This window comes from Varroa jacobsoni, unplaced genomic scaffold, assembly GCF_002532875.2.
Source record: "Varroa jacobsoni isolate VJ856 unplaced genomic scaffold, vjacob_1.0 scaffold_984, whole genome shotgun sequence".
In the NCBI taxonomy this organism is placed as follows: Eukaryota; Metazoa; Arthropoda; class Arachnida; order Mesostigmata; family Varroidae; genus Varroa; species Varroa jacobsoni.
In genome coordinates this window covers 76,151-100,300 of record NW_019213886.1, presented here as the reverse complement: position 1 = coordinate 100,300, position 24,150 = coordinate 76,151, and the positions used below count along the sequence as shown (strand labels likewise).

At 38.6% G+C, this 24,150-nt stretch overlaps 1 protein-coding gene across 3 annotated transcripts in view; it reads right to left on the bottom strand.

Annotated features, from left to right (window-relative positions):
* l(3)80Fj (lethal (3) 80Fj) overlaps window positions 1-24,150 on the bottom strand; it is a 58,572-nt gene that overhangs the window by 17,997 nt on the left and 16,425 nt on the right. For all 3 annotated transcript variants that reach the window (XM_022842321.2, XM_022842318.2, XM_022842317.2), the window contains exons 4-12: window positions 23,564-23,981; window positions 23,196-23,461; window positions 22,592-22,725; window positions 15,956-16,046; window positions 13,091-13,283; window positions 9,751-12,752; window positions 7,482-7,604; window positions 3,510-3,626; window positions 1,410-1,578 (exon numbers count right to left, since the gene is read on the bottom strand). In XM_022842321.2, coding sequence (XP_022698056.1) covers window positions 1,410-1,578; window positions 3,510-3,626; window positions 7,482-7,604; window positions 9,751-12,752; window positions 13,091-13,283; window positions 15,956-16,046; window positions 22,592-22,725; window positions 23,196-23,461; window positions 23,564-23,981 — 4,513 coding nt within the window. The remainder of the gene's footprint in view (window positions 1-1,409; window positions 1,579-3,509; window positions 3,627-7,481; window positions 7,605-9,750; window positions 12,753-13,090; window positions 13,284-15,955; window positions 16,047-22,591; window positions 22,726-23,195; window positions 23,462-23,563; window positions 23,982-24,150) is intronic.

Here is a 24,150-nt window from a genome sequence, read left to right as displayed (position 1 = left end):
TACGATCTAATTGTTAGAAGTGTCGTTAAGGAAGTATTATGAAAATATAATCCCTAAGAGGTGCAAGTTACATCGGATAAAAGAATTTGGACGCTAAAACAAACGACGTATATTTTCATAATTTCACTTCTCTGAATGAAAACTTCGAAAACGTTTATAGAAAAAATCGATAAAGCAAGACAAATGATCAGAACCTCATCTTCTTTTAAATAAAAGCCTGAACCAATACACATATTAAACCATTCATTAAAAGAATTAGTTCAGAAAAGTCTTTAATAAAGACGCGTTTCACGCGCTTTCAGTTCTTCAGGCGGAGAGGGTAATTTACAATCGTAAACAGGTAGTTTACGCTGTTAGTCTTTAGGACTAAAAATTCTTGTTCATTATTCACACATTACACTTAGGATTTACATTTACCATTTTTCATTGTAATACGTTATGCGGTTATCTATGTTTGAATAAATCAATACTAACCTCCTTTGTACCAATCAATCCTTTTGATCACTCAAACAGCCGTCAATCAAAATTCAAGAAGTATTCTTAACTAAATTTTTGAAGAATAGAAGAATATTATTATTTAATAATTATTTGTCAATTCTGGCCGTTACTACAATACTTCAATCAATTAAATCTTGCATTGTCCTTAAGTAGTGCACGACCTCTCGTTGATTTATGTACTGTGTCCTTATAGCATTTTTCAAATAAATATAAAGGTAGAAATAACTTTTTTATCGTCATCAAAACAATTTTATATCCGGTAACCAGTGATACCAATATTTTAGGCCGTATCACAGGGTATCTATAATTCTTATCGAACAGCCGCTCTTCTTGTCAGTTTTTTTTGGTACTTGTGGGAAGGTTTGCACAGGGAAACCCATTTCATCCATGAACAATGAAATGCGCTACATCAGCTTCTTACTAACTATAAACCCAGATCTTTTGGTAGTTCTTCCTCCACCTCGTTCATTAGCTATACGATCTAAATTATCTTTGAAGGTTTCAGCTAGTAAAGCTCTTGCTTGTAAACCACTGACTTAATGCATTGAACTATGCGTTTGTTTCGGATATATATGTTAGCTTGTTAACGAATTATAGCGATCGACTCATCCTAGGGAAAGAGTTATGTAAAAAATCACCTTCAGATTTTTGTTCCTGATTGAGCTTAAAGGAGGCATTAACTGTTTCTCTTAATCGACAAAGGACGAGTCATGCCCACTCAAACATGATATTAATTTAAAGAAATATATGATTACATACTTTATTAGGATGATATTGGAGGTAAAGGCCTCTAAGGTCAGCCACAAATAAGCTAGATACTTCAAATTAACAAAAACGCTGTAATTGGTTTAACTATTTGGATATGACTCACTCTTTAACAATAAAACTTTTTAGCACTTAAGTATACTTACCAAGAGCTCGCGCAGATACAGTTCGCACTTCAGGCACAGGATCAAGGAGGCAAGTCTTGAGGCCCGGTAGGATTGAGGGATAATACGGCATTAGGTCCTTTTGATCTGTCAGTGAATACATGTTACCAATAATCTGAGCAGCCATTTTCCGGGTTTCTGTTGAGCGATCCTGGAAATAATATGCAAAAAGATTACAAAGCACTCTTGAAACGCATTTTTCTATTGTTGGTTCCTTGAAGGCAAAGCGCACTAAGTTGATCTTCTCCATATAGTATTACATTGTAGGACAACTAGGTGGTTCTGTGCAGCCTTCAAGGTATTCCCAAATATTAAAAACGGCAGTCTTTCTAATGGTATCACAATATGGCGCCATGAATTACTCATATATTTGTAGAGGAATAGGGCAAGCTTTCAAAAATACGCTCTGTTAACATGACGCTATGTTAAATAAGTAGTAATTGAAAATCCAATGGCCCCAGCATGTCCGTATTCTGTTTATCAATAGAGTTCGCCATAAAGTCGAGGGCTATAGAGTAATGTATAATATATAATATATTGTAATATAATAATGTAATATAATGTTCTGTATTCCGAAAACCAATATTCTGGGGCGTGAGAGAATTCAATAAAGAAGGGGTGGCATAAATAATTTAGAAATATGTCATTATATAAAAACCAGTGCTTCTGTTTAAAGTAAAAGCATGTGAGCGTAGATGAAATGAGTACTCAGTTCTTAAGCATATTGGATTGCTCAAAATGTACTACCAGCTTTTGCAAATGCTTTCTTTCTTCACGGTTCATTGACAATTTGGAAGCGCTCTTTCTTTTCTAAATATGTTGTGTGGTAAACAAAATTATGTCTTGAGGTTAGGCTTCAATGATGAATATTGTAACAAAGTGCCAATATAGATTATGGTCTTTTTGAGCTGGAGATACAACTAATTCTGCTGCCCATTTCCTTTATTTCTCTTTAATAGACTGGAGACACCATTTTTCATTACTAGGAGCAGCTCTGTGTAGAAATCAGTAACTGCCGCTGCGTGTTCCTCGATGCCCGGCGAGATGCTGAGAAGTAGTGAGTCGCGCTTCTTTGGTGCTCAGTAGATCCCATAGATTAAAAATGTCTGTGCATAGTTTTATTCCTTTCCAATTCACCTTTCCGCTTTCTTTAACGTTCTGTGTCGTCCAAGGAAACTTCAGGCCGTCCTAATTAAACAGACCGGCCAAAGAGGGATATTGTCCAATTCTAAAAGTATATATTGAGCTTTTGAACCACTTTTGAAAACCAGTTTTCTGCAGTCTTCTTAGATATAAAACTCAGATTGTACATGGAACAAATATTTCGTATTGTTTCAGCATTTCTTGACCTCGGCAACGGCTTGAAATGTCGAAAATGCTTCTTTTTTTACTTGAAGCCTCCAGTTTTCGAACCTCAACCCATCGTAAAATGCTCTTGGACTTATAGAAGAGAAAGAGCACTGAACGATATACAAAAGAAAATCGTACAGAAAGCAATGGGAAAGAGCTCATTAAAAAACGCAGCTATTACTTGCAATACAACCCAATACTTATTTCCATGTGTTGCATATAGCTGGTTTAAAGGATACGTATACCGCCTTTCAACCTTGGGAGGTTATTGCATGCAAAATGTTTTAAGCACGTATTGCAGTTCTTTCGCCGCCATGACAAGTTGTAATAATTTTCTTTTAAGACTGAAAAATGGGAACTAATAAGGTTCAAAATCAATCTTATATTAATCTATCACTATATGGATAGCAGAAGCCAATATATATAGTAATATTTACGACTAGTAAATCAGTTGCAAACGAAAATAAAAATCGAAGCAATAATTCTCACATAATTACATCATGATAATTGTGTGATGAATGTTCTACGATATTTCTGTATTTAATAGTAAATACTACTACATTGGTGTAGTAAATACTGCTACGATACTTTGGTGTCTTCCACTTAAAAATTTTTCTTACCTAAAGTACTGAATTAGCCGAGAACCTGGAAACACTAGTGGAAACACACAAATCACGTTTTATAAATATAAAAATTTACCTAGAATCACTATTACTCGGTGGATGGAAGTACCTGAAGCGCTCTCTGAATGACGGGCATAATAAGAGCAAGAGAAGGCGCATCGATGAAATGCACAAATCTCGTTTCTAGCAAGGTCGCAAGTGATGACTGTGTCTTGTCTGATGGATTCTGCAGAACAAAATAGATATATATATATTAGTCCAAAAAGTTAATCGACATTGAAGTAAATGCTTTCTTTTGAAATAATATTAGTAAACTAAATATACACAATTTTTATCGATGGTCGTATGTTGCTTTTGATACACAACACCAAAATGGAATAGCTTTCGTCACTTTTGGTCGAAGAACTGAAATGATTTTTACATTCCTAAACTAACTAAAAAACTAAATTAACACCGTTAAAAACGTTCTTCAGAGGGCCAAATAGATGCCAGTCTGATGGTGCAAGATGATGCACTGTTATGGTAGAAGAAAGGTTCTGTTCATTAGTTCCGGTCAATTTTTTTCAATGACTTGTTGTAATCTCGTTATCCGTGAAGGTCAGAATCAATCGTTTCGCCAGGCGGCGACAATTCATTCATTTAAAATCCCATGGAACATACAGGATCGCCTCCTTTGGTGTCAGTCAAGATTTTATCATAGATTACTAAGCATATTTCTTAGTTCTTTATTTACATATTACTTGAGCACTGGTTGGAAACGTATTGCTTCGAGTGCCTCTTATAAAGGAAAGCTTGCCCAGACAAGCGGTTGGAAAACTAGTGTTGTGCCAACTGTCCCCGGAGCTATTAGTGCTTATTTACCACATTTCAGTTCTGATTATTGTCAATCGAGTGTTCATCGGTTATGGTCGTATTAATTAGTACAAACTTACCGGCTGTGACCCCGCACCACTAAAAAGAATTTATTTTTATTATAATACAAATTCGAGCAATAGAAAATTTGAACCCGAAATAAAGACTGTTTTTAATATAAATTATTAAATGAAATATTTTTATTTCATTAGAGTAAGTTTCATACGAGTTATAACAGTATATTTCGACTTCGTGTCGGTAGCACGTAGATGCTTTTTACATCTTCTTTTTGCATGGTTGAGGATGACAGATCCTGGAATGCTCCGACTGTGATAAACATTCCTATATCAGTATGTGGTCTAGTGTCCATCACCAATGATCAACTCCTTTAAATAGTTCGATTTCCTTGGAGTTCCACAAATGAAAATACGACAGAGAACATTTTGCGTCAATATATGTGGTACCGAAATATTAAGCTTTTTCTTGCAGCCAGCTTTATTTAAATGGTCTGAAACTATTGGTCTGCTGGATGTTTTGTTTTTGGGCGATGCGGTGGCTACTAACGCCTCAGTCATCTTCAACTTTCGTGATAATTTCTTTATTCTTTTTCGAAATCGGTTAACCACTACCGGGAACCTTTTTTGCATCGAACCGAATCACAACAAAATCGCCAAAACCATCTTCGGACATTTTCTTCCAATAATGCATCTTGACTCTGAACAGCGTAATTATTTATGGCCCTAAGCTTTTTCATTCTAATAAAATTTTAAAACATAGGGAGTTTTTACGGAAATTTCAGGTACCTTCACGAGCTCTGTCGAGAGCCTGAATAAAGGTATTCCAATAATGTCAACACATTTGCTACTGTCAAATCTCAGTTTTCAAAAAACATGAGCGCTGACTTGATGCGATTGGCATTACCTGAGAACCATAACTTTACAAAATACTTTTACAATATATTATTAGGCGCTTCAAGCCACAAACATAAAAACCTCAGACCAGTTTGCGCGCTTTCTAACAGTTGTCTTGTGAATCAGCAAAAACGGTTACTTCTTCTATAGCCTTGGGGTTTGAAAACTTAGATCTATTGAAGAGGTTTAAATTTCGGAACTCCCCGAACGAGGTTTAAAATTTCTTTGCGTATTCGAGAACGGGTTGACTGCTCCAACGTATTCCGATTACGAAACTGATCGTGTTCAAATTGGATATGGTTTTCGTGCGTGGTTCACAAACAAAAAAGAAGTCGCTGTCACTATAATTGCGGCATAACACAGGTGACTGCCAGGGAACTTCTGCCCACAGCTATGTGTGCTCCCTGGAGTATCTTGCATCAATTATATGAACTGTTTGATTTTTAAGACGGTAGTCGTCAACTGACCCTAAGCTGCCCAGTGAAATCCGCTGAAGAGATAGCTCGAAGCAGAAAACAATAAAGAGCAACATATTCTATATGTTAACACGTTCGTACAGTACCCCTCAGAAACCTTCGTTCCATAAACTGTAGAACACTCGGTCTTCTTCCGCAGTTACCGCTATCTCCGGTTATATATTCATCATAGCTCGAAGATAAATGTTTCAATGTGTGTTGAATAAAAGCCACAAAATGGCAGGCATTACCAACAATATCACAGCTTTGAATACGTCACTGAGTTTGTAACTCGTAAAGTCAAAACTACTAAGAATGGTACTTTTTAAAAGAAGAGGTTTCGGACCTTTTCTTTGGAATTTCTTTTATAAACTAAACTATTATATTTATATCTAACATTATTTGGGTAGATATAATATAAAAAATATAACATTAGTTGTACTACAATCACGCTTATAATAGGCTTTGACAGATTAGGTCTGAGAGCCTTTTTAATCGAAACAGTTTCTCATGACTAGATTTGAAATGGAATACTAAACATGTGATTTTGATAAACCAAATTACTATATTTTTATTTCCAAGCTGCTGCATGTACAGGGCCCTGCGAGCAGCAGTAGTTATGAGTTGCCTATTATCACAACCTTGCTGTTTTGATATATATATATATATATATATATATGCATATATAAATATTACCTCAACTGCGATTACAGCTCCAATGCCGCTCCTAAAGTTCTAACTTGTCATTTCCAAATATCCCTTCTTTAATTTGCAAATTACTTTCTAATGGTAACCGCGCGTCAAGCAATATTAGTTCGCGTAAACGTAGTTTACGCAACTTATATGAAGGCAGCTAAACTGAGCTACTTTGTTTTGCTTTGAGTATTTTGTCATTTTTTTGGATCATTAAACACTAAAATACAGTAAAAATACTGCAGAAGCCTACTAATCGAACTGCCACGTCACTATCTATGTCGGCTATCAGAAAACAAGCGGATGGCAGTACTGCAAAGAAATTAGCACCATCTTAAGCGGAAGACAGCGACTGCGACAACACGCTACTGGACTGTCTCGGTTAACGCTTGCACGACTGAGGCAAATAGTGCCAGCAGTATAAACAGATTGCAGCATGACGGTAAAGGCAAACCCTACCGAGTTACGAAGAGAGGAAAGAACAAAACGATGCTGAAAATTGTCAACTTGTTTACGTCAACCTATCGTTGACAACAAACGGGTAGTTTGCTCATCACGTAGAGGAACAAGTTCGAAAAAAATCGTCACAATTGTCGCGATCAAAAACCCGCAAAAAGTCGAAACAGCAGTAACGTTATTTAGCTTGAAGACTGCACCGACTGCCACACGAGTACAGGCGGAATTCTTCTGGGTCCTCACGTAACAAATCGCAGTAGCTTCACTACGTGTTGACCAAAAATCCGATGTTTATCAAGAATGGTCGAAAGGCCTTCAATATTCTGTAAATCTGCATTTACACACACAAGGTTGAAGATGGGGAAGTAGACACTTCATTTCTTTCGTCCTAGCTAAGACCGACAACAGGTACAACAAAAGTAATAGCCACATCATAACAAGATTTGCGGTGTATTCCATCACCTCATTCGGATATCAAACCATGATCCTATAAATCCAATGTGGCCTGACCAGATTAGCGGGCCAATTGCAAACAAATACCTAGCCAGGCAATAAATACGTTCATACAGGTACATAATACAATCTTATAAAGTATCTTGCATATATTTATGGAAATCTGCTATATTGTGTAACACAAATCGTATGAAATGAATAAGTGCCACTGCCTAAGCTGTTTATACGAGAAAATCTTCGTAATATGTGTGGAACAGTTACCTGAAGAGCCTCGAGGAGTACTCCGACAATCTCCTGAATTTCTGGATTTTTTATGACCTGACCCACTTGGGAGAGAGCCTGTGCTCCAGCTTGCTGTACTTTCACATGCGAATCACTCAGCACCTAAATAACATAAGTAAACGATACTTCCTTGTAAAATCGAAAAAACAAAGAAGCGCACACGGTACGGCATTATCTATAAGCTTATCTTTCCTGGTCAGTTCCTCCAAATGCATGTATTTTCCTAGGTAAATGGACAACATTTGCGTGGATTGCTTTGCTTATTTATATAGACTGTATCTAAACGAATAGATATTTCAACAAAATGTTTTGTATTTGGTTTCTGACGTCCGTACATATATGCCACTCGCCGCGATTAAGGCTTCAATTCGGCACCTAAGTTGCTAACAAATGATTTCCAACCTATTCCGTCTTTAAATGCAATAACTTTTTAATAGTAATCGCATGTCAAGCAATATTGATAGCTGTGAATTTCTTAAAGGGTGGCTTACACACGCTGCAGACAAGCATTTTCGGCCGATAGCAGGCCAAAGGTCCTAAAAATGTAATGACTCAATACAGCCATAAAGTTTAAAAAGCGCAAAAAGACTCAAGATTAGTCATTGGAACGGATATGCCTCAATTGTTACAGCCGGTAAATTTTATATTAAAACCTAGAGGGTGACGGTCATTTTCATACTTTCAGGCCTTTCAAATCTAAAACCTATTGAAGATCTCCGGATTTGCTCTATGAAGTCATTTTTCACAACCCGCCAAAAACTAGTAAGAGCGTAGATCGTCAATGCCGGACTTTCGGGTACGAAATTTTTAATCTTGGTGAGAGTTGTGCAGTGCGAGAAAGTCGGACAATCGGCGAACTTGGCTTAAATTCCATAAAATAACAATTTTGTTTGTTATTGCTGGTCTTTCCCTGGTACCACACTTAGTGGATAAACGTATGTGCGTAACGATATATAGCCTGCCTATGTTTCTCCCAATTAACACGTGTAATCCTGTATATTTATTAGAGCTAGTCTAATGTATATCTTAATTATACAAATATCGATAAAATATCCAGCTTTTATTGGCTAAGGCAGGTCCGTGACTAGTTAGTGGCATCAAACTCACTACCTACTCGTTGGGCACAAGCCGCCTTTGAAAATATTCAAGTATGTGCTTTGTTTTGTCTTCTTCCTTCCACCTGTTTTTTTTTTTTAAATAAAAGTTCAGGCTAAAAACGTGTGTAACGTTCTGTGCTACGAAGTCAAGTATCCATAGGCAATGTCATGTTGTAAAAGTGTTTTGGAAACTAAGCTAAAAGTCAAAGCCAGGTACGTCAGTAGTACTAACTATTTGCTACAAAGATTTCTTAAAGACAAATACAATTTTTAGCCCCTTTTTGTACTGAATGAGAACAGAAGCGTGGTAAAAGAAAACATTTACTGTTGGAGAAATGCTGGATCTTTAGGCTTCTTGCAGGAGAGTTTAAGTATCTTACACGAGCTAAATCGGATTAATCTGAAGGGCAGTTAGAAGGCGAGGAGGTTTACAACAAAGGTTATGCCAAAGGATTCAAATCTCTAACATATGGAGCCGTCAGTAATTACCTCAGGTCAACCTTAAAGAGGAACCGCTCAAAGAGAAAGTTGCTTCAATGCTTTATCGATGTGACGTTGAGACGAAAACAAAACCGATGGAACAAGGCTTCAAAGATGAATTCAGACTGAGGAAAACAACATCTATACTCCAGTTTCTTTTCATCTATTTTTCTAATGTTAGAGAATTACTCATTATGAACTCATGTTAAAGATGTTTCAACGACTTACACAACAAGTTTACAAGAAAAAATTAACTGTGGCTTTTTGGTACTTTTTAGCACGAAAATGTACCGGCTCACACATCGTTACCTGTATCCTGCTTTTTCCCTTGAAACTGAATAAATATTTAAGATGGAAAAACATTTGAGAAAATTAAGGGGATCCAAGGTGGGGATCGCTCGAGCTTGACAATCGTTTTAACATTCCAAAAAAAGGCGGCATTTGTACAATAAATTTTGGCAAAGTGCTAACTTAAAACGAATAACTGAGATCCGAATTATTTAAGCATGTGCACTGGTACAAAACTTTTGACGCTTTTGAATATATAAGCTAAATATGTAGATGATTCTACTGAAACATTCAGCAACGCTAGTAATGTATAGATATTGTCTACCTTTAATACAAAACATGATATCAAAGTTGACACAACAGTAAGCAGTGAATCTACTTACCTGAATTAGTTTTGGTACTACGGTGGGCAAGCATGTGCTCAGTTGTTTAGGAGCGCAGTAGGCCATGCTGCCAAGCAGTTCCACAGCGCCACACTTAGTACGCCACGAATCATCCTCAAGAGCGCCGAGCAGAATGGGTAATGTAAGTTTAACTCCATGACCGGTTAGGTGACGCATCATCGCTTTGGCTGTAGCCTCAGTTGCCTCGCGTACATACTGGTTTGAATCGCCAAAGCAGGTGAGCAGGTGGCTAAGAATATGTACGATATAAGGTTCGAATAGCTTACCCAGCACATTGCACAGGATTTCAAAAGCGAACAAAGCACCTTCCTTTTTACGAACATTCTTCTTGTCTTGAATAGCGTCTGTAAGACGAGGCATAATATCCAACTGTTTTAACGACAAAATACCGAGTCCTTTTACTAATCCTGCTAGCCCATAAGCGGCTCCACGACGCTCTCCATAATTTTCAGAGTTTAGCAATACAGCCATAAGGTTGTTCACAATTCCTGGAGCTTCGCCTTTAACTGCGGGAGCCAGAGGAGGTAAACATGCGCTAATAGCCTCTTGAACAGACTGAGAAGGAACAGACAGAAGTTCAAGCAATCGCCGTACGATAGGTTTGACACGATTATCATTCTTATCAAGATGGCGAGCTAGAGCGCCCATAAGAATAACAACGCTCTGGCGTACGCGATCTCCTGTTGGAGTTTGTTCAGCGCGTTTGAGATAATCATCGATGAGTTTGAGCAGGGGTGACACACTCTCTTTGCCTGCAGCATCTACAATCGCTAACCCAGCATCCAGCATTTCAATGTTCACCTTACTATGAGGATCGGACAGTCCTGTAGGAATGAGGAAGCTAACCACATCGATCACTACTGTTTGATTCATGCTGCCCGCCATGCTGCGAAGCGCATGTGCCACACCCCATCGAGAATACCAAGTGTCTACCCAATGCAAGTCTACGATGCGGCCGAAGTTATCCTTTTGAGGCTCTGAATCCGCTATGAGTGTCGCATAACGATCTCTGAGTACAGATACGATTTCTCCAATCTTGTTAGGATGCATAGCTGAAAGCGTCATCAATGCTTGTCCTGCCGCCTGTCGAGCATGAGCTTGAGGCTTAAGAGCTCCCTCAACTAAAACGTCGAAAAATTCCGGGCTCGCTTGTAGATTCAGCTGTAACCACAGCTGTTCAGCAGCCGACCGTACAGTCTCCTCTGGATCGCATTTAAACATCCACGTGCTTTTCGTTATGGCTGCGATCAAAGACTCAGCAAGAGTTTGATTCCTTGCAAATAGTTCTTGTAAAGTTCGGAAGCACATAGTACGAACGAAACCATTTGGGCAATAAAGTAGTTCGAGAATTCCATCGATGACGTCGGGCTCAGCTTTTAACACGGAAAGTGATTGACATATTTCTATCAATGCAATTTGCACATCTGCACGAAGGGCCGTATTTTGGCCCACCACCAACAGGGTGTACAACACATCTGCAGAACATAGATGGCCGGGATTGCACAACACCATTGACTCATCATCATCAACGAAGTTTTTCACATAATATGCTTGCGCCAGTTGAATACATCGGATGCTTGTTTCGCTACCTAGTTCTCTTTGTAAAATAAGTGCCAGCAGTGGAAAGACAAGGTTGAAAAATAGTGAATTTAGCTTAGCGCGCATCACAGTAAACTCATTTGCCACTATCTCATGATACTCTTGGGAACCTTGCTGTCTGACTATATATGTATGGAGTTCTCGAATAGTTCGATGAAGTGCATCTACAAGCGGCTCTTGGCGCCACTCATTATCTATAGCTGCTCTGCTTTCATCTCTTGCGCGCAAAAGCGCATAGAAAGCGCTTAAGCCTATTCGTTTCGTTGGAGCTGTAATTATAATCATCTCATAAAGAAGATCTTTCATATGATTCGCTGCAAGGTATGATCCAAGCATGGCCAGCAGTCGTCTTACAATATGCTTCATATAGGGAGAAAGATGCACGAATACCAAGTGGGTGGGAAGGTCTGTGCTGTTAAGAAGGGTAAGCATTAGTTGTTTCGAGTTGACAACTTTCACATGCAATAGCTGTAGGTGCTGCCGGATTGTGGTTTCTTTTTCTAACTGCAGCACAAGTGCTTCTTTTTGTTTCGGTGTCAGTTGAATACCCTTCTTTTGCTCGCTGATCTTTTTAAGTTCAAGTTCAAATAATTGCTCCTCGTATGTGTAAGCTTTGCTTTCGCGTTTTACGTTCTTTTCGGGCACTTCTAGGGACTGTCCAATTACAGTCTTATCAAAAACCTCACCTTTTGGTGAATGAAAAATTTGCACTTCAAGTTTACTTACACTAAGAAGCGCCGGATCCTTTAAGTGATCTTCAAAATAGTGTGCCACCCTTGAAAAGATGACTTCAGGGTAAAAACTGGCTAACGACGCTATGCACTTATGTGCCCGCTCGTCGATTATTTCATCACTCTTCATAAGACGAGCAAGTAATTTGTCTACATTGATATTTTCTAGTGAAATCTTCTGCTGTTCTAAAATTTTGACCCACACTGGTGTCTTAACAGTATGCGCAGCTAATATAGCTTCTTCGGCAATGAGAAGACTCTGCATGCGGTCATAGGCTTCGTTTACGGCAATGGCAATAATTGCTTGTGGCGCAGTCACTTCTGATGCGACCACGTCGATATGATCAAGCAAATATAACGCTAGCATTATGCCACCCGACTTGTGCTCGCCTTGTGGAGAACAGATCCGTTTTATAACCTGGATGGCATTTGTTCGTACATTCCTGTTTGAGCTGGTCAAAGTGCGCAACAGCACCGGGCAGCATGCTCCAAACGGGCATCCATCGCGCAGTAACATCTCCACTAACTCAAGTGCCATATGTTCTAAAAGTGGGTTTCCCGACACCGTAGAAAAAATAAATTTGTCCGCTAAGTAGGGTAAGGCTTCGGCTCCTTCGGTCGTTTGAGAAAGTAACTTTGCCAATTCATCACCTGAAAAGCATAATAGATTTAGCCTAGCGGAAAATACTCACAGCTTCTAAGACATTTTAGACATCACGCTAAGTCTGATTGATAAAGCAGTATAATTTTTATTCGTGATGTCAGCAATCATAGGTACCTTATGATTGCTCGGGAGGCAGAAATATTTCCTTTTTTTTCTACTTTCGAATGGTTCAACGCGTATTTTGGTTGCCTCAGGTGTCCCGCCTCTAAAAAAATCCTTCTGTTTACGGCTAACACAGTTATCGCTCTTCCAGATTTTACTTTATTTAAATCAAGTCTCAAAATTTAACTAGAAAAAGAAATATTGTTTTGTTGCAGTTACTCACTAGGTTTTAATTTCGATGCCAATTTGTAAAGTACACAAGCAGTGGCGATATAATATGGGTAAATTGCTACAACGGCCGATTTTCCCTGTGAAGTCCGCAAAACGTCTTCCAGTGTTTTAATAAAGCTGGGCTGTTGGATAGAGGAAGGTGAGGCATCCGTAAGGCCAGAAAGGAAGCAGTTGAGGTAGGCCACCTAGAAACCAGCAGAGAATAGTTGCACATACTCTGGATATTTAGTGTATTGAGTAAGCCTAATGGAATGAGTTTACTCAATATACTAAATTGTTTAAAACAGAGCTCGGAATGCATCATAATACTCAGAGCGCAATGCGGCAAGAATGCATAAGCGGAGTGCCCATAACCATAAATTTGGAGAACTATCATGTGCACACATATAACAAGGTACGGCTATGAGACATATTTCTATTTAGCTTTTTAAGGACATATGCTTTTTAATCACATCTTATAATGATATATATGTAATGGAAATGTAAGGGATGAGATACATTGTTACAACATCATTATACATACATATGTCAATTTATGTTGGCAGACTATCCTATTCAGACTATTTCCTGGTATCATTTATATCATTATATAATTAAGAATTTAGTACATTCTCATGACTAATTCCACGAAATAGCTTAAATAAAAAAAAATCATAAGAAACTGACGTTTAACTGGCTTTCTAGTTAATCAGTTCATAGGCTACGTAGGAAACTTGTGACCTAGATCAACCAAGCTAAAAAGATGCGCTAATTCATGTATTGTAGTAAGCCTTCTTCGAAAAGAATCCTTTTCGGCATAAAGGATTCAATTTTTTCAGTTTTTCTGAATCGGTTCTCTTTATACTCTTCAGCTGCTTAGCAAGGCTTGAATATCACTCACAAACACTTTCGCTTCTTTAGAAAACACTTAATTCACACAAAACAAAATTATAGCCCAATTCAGATTTCAAAGAAAGAAAGCATGGTGCGTATAACTCGATTAAGAAATTTGATTACGCAAAATAACGCTGCTTTTACAAAGTATTAACAAAATAAAACACGGGGCGCGAAGTATAGCCACATACAAAAAAATGAGCCCAAAATACCGAAAGATTTTTATCCCGACACAGGCTATATCAAAGTTACAGCTCCTTGAATCAACATAATACTTTATCGATTCCTTCGCGAAATTACAGTTGGGTACGAGGTAGTCATTTCTGCATGAAATCAGCAACTCGACAAAGTGGTTAAATTAAACTTTCAGCAATTGTGGGGTAGACAAAACGGTTTTAGCCTGGACTTTGTCGATAAAATATTGAAACAAAATCGACAGCAAGGATGACCCAAACGACAAATTTAGCATACGAATAGAAAGCGGGACATTTAGCGAACGGGACATTCGCCTTTTTAAGATTAATATTAATACTGCAGACGGAAAGCCTGAGGACCCTGTTTGCTAAAGTATATAAGTATCAGTAAGGATATATACTATATAGATAGGTACTTATATCATAAAGATGTAAGTATCAGTAGTTACACGCCTTGGAAATCCACGGACTTTTTCGATGGAGGCAAATCTTATGGGCTATGTTGCCAATCGTAATATGTAGGTTACTTTTTGCAAGAAAATATATCGGGATATATAACTAGTATCTGGAAGAAAAACCCTGTGTTTACATGCAAGAACTCTACAGACGGGCCTGGTTTTCGGAATACTGGAAAAAGGGGAACCGGAGAAATAGGAGTAAGATGAATAAAGCAATTTTGCACAGATTCTACTGCTACATATAAACTCGAGCCGTTATATGCGTCCAAAGGAAGACGTATCTGCTTTTTATGCAGTAAATAACATGTTTTTCCCATAATATACTATGTAATGTTTTACAAGGAGTCACTACTTAAAGAATACCCAACATTGTTACAGCACGCAGCCGGCATTAAATGAATATAAACTGTTGAAAGGTTGGCAAAAATATCGTTTTTCGCATTCAATCCAAAGAGCTCCTAGGGTATTTGTCTTACCTACGGCGATTGAATTATAGCTGAGAAACACTCTGTAAGCCCTTTCGGATGGAGTTTAAGCGCCCAGAAAGCGAACAGATTTCAGTCGACAGTTATATGGCGAATGCTAAAAAAAAACTGAGAATCGGCCAAAAAGGTCGACCGCACATCTGAGGCAATCATCAGGTACCTTCATTCGATGGCATTTTTCGAAAATTTAAATCATCAATTTTCGAATTTTGAAAACAATTAGTTTTCAAAATTTGCGAATTTTTGCCGAACTCGAAAGGCCAGTCAGGACCGGGTACATTCTGCAGGTTTATCTAGTTTTTAACGTATACGGCACAGATGTTCCGGGCTTTTTTAGTGCCTTTCGACCTCGGCAGAAGACTAATCAGATGTCAAAAATAGATTATTGCAACATCTATATTCGAAGCTGAAAGTTGAGAACAACCGACGCAGTGATGGCAGATATGAAATGATTAATGTCACTAGCACAGGAATCAAACGGGTGTAAAACTTGATCAGCATAGAAAGCAGACGGTTATTTGTTCGAAAAATTCAGTTGGGTAAAGAAATGAGAAAAACTACAGATGAAGACAAGAATTTTACAGTCTTCACAGATAGTCTTTCTTAATACGAATAATGAACCAAAAATTGAATGATGACAGCGGATAATTATAGAACTCTCGGCTGTATAAAAATTTGTTTATGATAAGTTCTTAGAACAAGATGGAGGAAATGTTGATCTAAACTTGCTAAATCTTTACTTGTTTAAAACCCTAAAATGGTTTAGTCCCGAGCATTGCATTCGCAGCCGAAACCTATTATCCGATATTTATTTGTTCATGACAAAGAAAACCTTTAAATGTCTTACCTGTATAGAAGTGCTACTTGTTTTAAGACGCAGCCCGATTTCTATAATAGAAATGAGTTCTTTGGGTATAAGAGGCACACTCGAACACCACCTGAAAAATTAATTAGCAAGTATACCATTAAAATAGTACGTGCTGTTTCCATATAATTGATTTTTGTTGGTTAAATAAATCTATGCGTTATCGGGTATATCTGGAAATCGATATATTTATCTTTTGAAGTCGTGCAATTTCTTTAATCTATATTTAACTCATAATGCATTATTTTTGCTCACTTCTAACCAACGTTCTAGTACGTCTAAAAATTATGCCTAGAGAGAAGCTAGTTTCGATGTTCTTTGCGTACTTGGATTTGGTATTTTGATATAGAGATCCATTCGAGAGCTGTGTTTTGATAAGGATTTAATTAGTTTTGTATAGAAATTATCTATAACTATTACGGAAGGCGGCTTATACCGGATCACTAATTTTATGTCCCACGCAAGTAGTGGGTGAAATTTAGCTTCTTTCATAAGTTCTTGGATCATTACTAATTTTTCGCGATAATCTGCTGAAGAATTTATATCTCACACTCTATTACTATCCGATGAAAAACAACAACCTTTTTGACAAAAAAAGATTAGAGGCGTTGGCTTAGACGTAAGATACCCATTTGTTTTAAAAAAAAGAGATGTTTTTTTAAAACAGATATATGTAAGGCGAAAAATCGGAGAATAAAAATTACATTAAAATTTCCAAGCAAATCTCGCCCGGGACTGTCGGACGTCGAATAAATCGCAGTAAGTTAAGTTCAACAAATAGCTTTTCTGTTCGTTGGATTTGATGGCAAGTAAACGATACAGCCCTGCCGAAAAGCTAAGACCAATAAATTACTATATTTGACCCGGGCTGTAAATTGGCAGAATACGTAGACCAGTCTAGTATCGAGTCGACGAGGATGCGATCAAATCAGGCACTTCGCCTAAAGCACTTGTCGCCTGTCTTTCGAACACCACCATATTTATTTCTTTATTGGTTCCTTCATTAGATTTGCTGCGGTTAGGGTCAGCTGCGCCCGGGATATTGTACAATCGGTATCCGTCGCGCACATCCGAAACCTGGCAGCATCACCTCCTCTTAAGGGTGGCCTTTGAGTTACTTGCAGAAACGGTAAGCCTATTTGGAATTGTTACGGATGAAGCTGCATTGGCGATTTCTGTTGTACGAATGCGGTTTAAACTCTTCGGGAGGATCCGGAAAAGTATCCCTTGTGCCGTCAAAGAGTCTAACATGATGCTCGACTAGACGACAAGGGGAAAATACTATGCCTTCGTACACCGCTGGGTAAGCTGGGCTATCGTAGGCCTTTGTATTATTCTTGATGAACAAACAAGCCATTACAATACCTTCTGCACTTGACTTGTCAGTTTCTTCTAGTCATACAAAGCAATGGCTTCCTTCGGCTGGGGTGGTCGGGGCTCCTTTCTCCTCTACGTTGTACGCCAAGCTACCTGTAAGCTCGTATGGTAGTACATAACCTTTTTTAAACCTTAAGGTTATGCGCAGTCAAGGGTCCTTTCTCTGTGTTGTCCGTATCGCACCAGCCGCAGGATCAGCCCTGACAAGGCGTTTTCATTGGCAATGCTTTACATATGGACGACCTCGGAAGTTGTATTCCTGTGGGACCAGAACCTGACGAGCTAATTTCGAACACAGGTATTTTAAGGTGCGCAATACAATGTTGTCGGTCATTTTTTTAAAAAAAAAACGCAATTTCTAAACGATCCGCACAATTACCGGGAGCTTCAAAGGAATTTCACCTAGCTTCCGTAACGATTAAATTGCGCATGCGATGATTGATTTGCACTTCCTTTCGGCCTGGAAAAGCACCACTTCAAACCCGATTTTGCGGATACCATTTATCTCGTTTCTAAATGCTGTAAATGACAAAGAACGGGTTTTTCCGCCATTTGCGTTCTTTCCGTCATTCCGACAATGACTAGGCCCCAAAAGTTTTAATTCTTGGGCTACAGGGTTCATACTTCTTGGACTTTCTCGGAATTCGAAGTCTCAGCGGTCGTGAAAACACTTCCCATGCTCCGCGCGGAGGAAGCTATATGTGGTAAATCACGTCAGCGGCTTAAATACAATACGTGACGAAGCGTTTCATCATCAGCGCGGAATTCGTGATTCAAGAAGGTGGTAGTCCTGTACGAGGTCTACCAGCAGCCGTAAAAAGATCCAAGAAATCACCAGATAGTTGATCTCGGCAACTCTTTGAGGACATGGTCACGAGCCTTCTAAGGATTTTGTGCGACCTGTTTTAGGTCCGCATGAACTATTCGCTTACCAGACCATACTGCCCGGAGAGTCCCCCGAGATCTGGAGGCACGGTAGGTCGAGACCTTGTGCAATTCCGACAGCATGTGCTTTGCTGACTTCAAGCTCAACAGCGACAGGTGAATTTACGACAATAATAAGTTCGCCCCGTGGGAAGACAGCGCAAGTCACACGGGTGACGCTACGGTTATCTTAGAAATTGCAACTCCGGTGCCACTGACCCTGTACAATCGTGAGTAAACTAGTGCCACATAGCTATAGCATAGCCATTTGTTAAAGGCATAAAATACTACACCTAAGTAAATGTGACCCGGATTTATATGAGGTATTCTCTAATGCATGATAAATTGCAGTAAGCCACTGGCTGATTAGGTGTTATCAAAGAAAAATGAGTGTACACATAAAGAAAACGTTTAGTGTTAAAAACCAACGTTGTTAGTCAGCTTCTATTACTTGAAAATGAAAGCAGCCGCAAAAGCTGAGGAAAACTGAAGATCTCAAACCAAAGAACGAGTTGCCGTAATTATAGAGCCTTTTAAACAAAATGAAGTATAGACAGTAAGTTTTCTGGCGACTCAAATGGAAGCACAAGTCACAAGATTGGGGCGGAAATACTGAAGTGTCTGAAAATGCGGTAACAAAATGCGTCCGCCATAAATGACTCAGGCCATTTGAAAATGCGTGTAATGCATTTGGTGGTAATGCGGAGTAGATTGGAATGCTAGTATATTGCAATGAATATCAGGGGCATCTGCTACTCTGAGCTACTCATTTCAATGAAATAAGGAATGTAGCTTGGTACTTCAAATATTCTCAAGCGACTCAGAGACCGTTGACACGGGAATCGAAGACACGCAGTCTGATTACTTGATGGCAACGCCGGGCGTCATCGGTGTGCGTCAATTATTTCTTAGATTAAGCAAAAAATATCTAATGCTGGCTTCAACCCGCTTAACTTCTCGAATTAAATTCGTGTAATAATAGGCTATTCATGCCCTGAAACGAGCAACTTGTAAACATTGTCCCACTATCGATTTAGTCGAGAAATCATATACAAAATAATTACACATGGAAACGCGAATGGCAGGTATATAGCTGTTCAGACGTTAGGACAAGTCAAAATAAAAAATGTACCTCTAACACAAAAAAATGCTTGCGTCATTTAAAGGTGTCATTCCTTCGTTTGTTCAATGCAGTTTCCATTTACATTACTTATATTTTCGACTAGGGATCTAAACCGCTCACATGTTTGTTCCCGTGACTTATTTTTGCATCGATAATAATTTTTTTTTATTAACGAAAGACCAAAGACGATTTGTTACTTCAGGCTTGACAGAAGTAAAAAGCAAACAACGTCGATAAAATATATTGGTTTCATTGCATCTCACAAAGCGCCAATCTGATATTTGTGACATATGACATATATAGTAAATAAATCCGTGACGTGGTTGTCATGCCCACATTAAATTTTCGTTGCTATAGTGACTTAATCGATGAAAGAATTATCAAAGACTCTTCGACGACGTCGATGGACTCTAGTGTGTCCACTAGCGTTTCTCCTTTTTTTTCACCTCCAGATTTTTCACTAAACTGTGCTAAAACCTGCTTCTGCTTCTTTTGCGTCCGCATATTATTTGCGACGCCTTTTGCTAATGATTTTAGATTACCTAAGAACTTTATCTCCGAGGAGGTTGCGCTGCAACAAGATTATATAAAAATTGATCTTCGTGCAAATCTAATAATGAAACACAGTTTTCTGAGGTAGCTCAAGTGATGAATTTTATAAATATAATAGCATGGGTGGTAGTGTGAAGACTTAACAATCAAGATCTTTAGCACGACGGACCGGCATGGTAGCTTCCGCAGTGCGTGTCGACGGAATCATGGTTGACGGAAAAGCCTGCAATCAATTCACCCGCAAAGACGGAGAGCTAGCAGTGGAGGTAACCGTTGTTTTTTCTTGCTTGCGACAGGCCACTTGAAAGCGAACAGCATTTCGTTCGTCATTCTGCGGATAAGTGTCGCTATCGTTCGTATGAGACATGTGACAACCATCATTCTCGTAATTCTTACAGATCCTCATCGAAAAAAGGCATTTGAAAGTTTGTCGAGTCTGTTTTTCATATTTGTACTTAAAATAAATCTGTAAGTAAGTTAACAGCCCAAGGGATTTTCAGTAGTCGCACATAGTCAAAGGATACGCTTACAAATGCTGACTTAATGCCATCCCGTCAAAGCTGCTGATTCATTGTCAGACAGGCCGGTAAAGAACATGCAGAACAGACACACAGGTTGTCATATTAAGACCCATTTATAATTTCACTTAATAGGTCTAAGTTATGCAATATCGTCATCCACTGAGATGTTTTTTATCAAATATTGCTTAAATACCTAGCTGGTGGAAAATGGTGAAATGGGTTCTACTTTCCTGGAGCACCCGCTGAACAGGACAAGTCAAATATCGTTTCCCTCCTCTGCAATAATTTCTTTATTCTATAAACCGAATAAGTAAGAGACCTTTTTATAGGCAGATATCAGACTGGTATGCGGACTAAGAACATTTTGCGCTATCGCATTAGCTGAGAAATGCCTTAGGAATTTTATTGCACTTCCCACATTATTCGTAGTGGTACAAAGCAGTGTAGACGATCTCCTTAGAAGATTTCCGAGGCCGATGACAGCTTCCCTTCAATAAATGATATCGCTTTGTTTTGGTGGTATGTACAGTTCCTGTATGACAGTAAAGTTCAACAATCAGGACAGCAGTTTCCTGGTGATTCTCTTCCTTGTATATGAGCCTTTACCGCATCCTTTATAACTGTGGATGCGCAAATCGTCAGTACTTGGACAGCTCATGTGGCTTAATTGTCACTCATTAGTCATTCAAACAGGACTGAATCCACTACACGTTGTGAAATTTGGAATTAACTTAGAAGAAGCTCGCGCACCACGTCGGTTAAGCCCCATCAGTTGGTGTAGGAGATCAATTTGATACGCACTAGTATCTGAAATCCTTAACGAAGTAACTAACAGCCGTTGATTTCGTTTCCAGAGCCTCACGAACCATTTATCTCTAAGGAAACGGCAACCCGTGAGTACTAGGCTGCCTAGTTTTGCGCTCCGTTCTCCAATGCGCTTACGTACGAAACGCGATTTAGCCAAATCAGAAACAAGAAGGCACATCGTTTATAGATTTGTTGTATATCAATCACAGCAAATTTAGCTAGACCTTTCTATTAATGAAAGACACCGTCCTTGCAATATACATAACTAATACACTCAGATCACTGATACAGACTGGCTTGGGCTTAATCGGTAGGACCGGTAGCGGTGTCTAATTGCTTAACTATCGCTCCCAAAGGCGTATGCTTCATTATGGTGAATATAAATTTTTAAGCCCAAATGGCCAATATGTAATTCATTCGTGCAAGTTATTACTTAATTATTAATAAACGGCTATAATTGTCGCTATCCTCTCCTCCCATATGTGTTTGCTTAATGAAATGTTGTGAGAACTTGTGCCCATATTGAAATTAGGCACTAGCTGTCACAATCACATATTTCCCCAAAATCCTTACTGACCTGTCCTGTTTTCACTAATTTTACCGGTAAAATAATATGTTGGCGTCCGAAGGCCTAATTGGAAAGAATACTTCATTGTCTATAGTTTATCGAAATATGTTTGTAAAACGTAACCGCGTAGACGTACCAGTAACTACTGTAAATTCTTAAGTAGAAGTAATCTAAGAGCAGTCTGGTATTCCGGTTTTAAAGCAACGCGTACTTAAGAAGTGTAATGATCCAAAATCACAGTATAAATTTTACGGGTAACCTGACACTAAGAGATACGGGAACCAGGAATATAATTCGTAATTTTTAAGAATATAACGTTATTAAGATAAATTTATCTAAACGTTTCATAATATTCTACGAATAGATTCAGACTTTAGATGATAAATATTTGAGCGCTGTACAACAGCTTGCGTCATGTTTTAATAGGAGTCCATTATGGGAACATCTATAAAGGTACCTTTAAAAATGATAGCTGGGTACGTTCACTTGTAGTTATAGTAAGGCATGAACCAAAAGCCGAGGAAAGAAGAAATGCACCCTTTAGATATCTAAGAAATATCTTAGAATTATCTTAGAAAATATCTTTAGATTCACGGGTTGGATAAACAGACCCACCTGATTTCCCACATGTCTAGCTCAGGTTCTTTCACACCAAAATTGCAGACTAATGCCTGTGGAAGGTATAATAAAGATTCACCAGAAATGTAGTCCACGAATGTGAGCAACAACTAATTTTCCTCACTTACTCCGCAATGGTTTGTAGCATTTCGAGGATGACTGGTTCACTGACTTCGCTTTTGAGCAGAGGCGCCATGCCCCGCAGTATACAACTCAATAGTTCTGATGATAAAGACGTATCGTTTGCATACGCAGTTTTTGTCTGTAAATAAAATAATTGTAATTTTAAAAAGATTGTCAAAGGTAGTTATTTAGAGAAGATTTAACTACAGACTCAAGGTTAATGTGGTGCGGACAAAAATGACGAAACCTGTTATTTAAAAACAATAAGTAATGGAAACTACAATAGTATTCCATATGCATCTTTCTTAATCACAGTAATTTCATTCAAAAATAGCACTTACATCTTTTTTGATAGTTTAAATCTATGTGCAAAATTCAGCAAAAAAATCTTTCAAAAATATTTCTCCTAAATTTTTAGCAAATGTTTATTGTTCGCTGTGGGCGGCACGGCCAGTATCGAGATTCTTCAGTTTTACTTAATCCTAAATACCGAATTTTAATTTGAGCTGTTATTTGGCCAAAGCAGGATTATACGTATAGACGAGTATACGATAATAGTCTATCATATGATGACGAATAATGCTCGAAAATATCAAAAATAAAAAATACCTCTCGAATTGTGGCTATTATTGATAGCTTCTGTGAGGTACTGGCAAGCTTGCCTTCGCTCCCTGCAAGCACGCCCAGTTGGTAAGTAAGTAGCGTCTTAGCAGCATGCTGTTGTGGGCACAGTTTAGCTAAAGCCAATATTGCGGCTCGCCCTGCTCTTTGAATTCCTTCGTCATTGGCTATTACTGAAGGGCCGCACATCTTTACCAATTTTTCCGCAGAAGAACTCAAATCGAGAGCCAGACCAGAGAAAATGTCGGCCAACGCTGCAACAGAGAGCATAAATAGAATGACAAATAACAAACACTTAGTTTAATAAAAGTTCGTCTGTTTGTAAAAAACTAAAGAATGGTGCACTGAAGACTTACTGGCAATGATGACCTCGGGGCTGCGAAGCATTTGCCTTTGCAAGGGGGGCATAACGATTTTATCAAAATCTTCCAACGAATATATTTTGAGAACATGAGCCCAGTTGCTCGAGACCCAGCTGAGAATTCCAGTCTTTGCTGTGAGCAAAGTCGTAAGTGTCTCGAAGGTTTGAGGCTTTAAAGTATCCATTAGCGTAGATGTTTTCGAACTTTTTGTCTCCAGGAAGCGGAAAATAAACTCCAAAATGATCATTTTTTCCTCCGCGCAAAGGTCGGCTTCACATTTGCTCAAATTGGCTGCAAAGCTTTCGACCGACACTTGCGACATATAGTGTGAGAACGTTCGAAAAGCGACTGTGGTTAGTTTTGCATTGCCGGCCTTGCAAACCCATGCTAAAAGTTGAATGAGGCACTTCATCTGTAAGAGTAAACGAAGACATACTTGAGTTCTTGCAGCACGTAATTCTACCCATCTACATGCCTATTTTGAACTTACTATAATTTTCTAGTAGATTTAGGTGGGAGCCAACAATCGATTCCTCACTGCAGTCCGTACTAAAGGTAAAATCCGTTGCTTCAGTGGACAA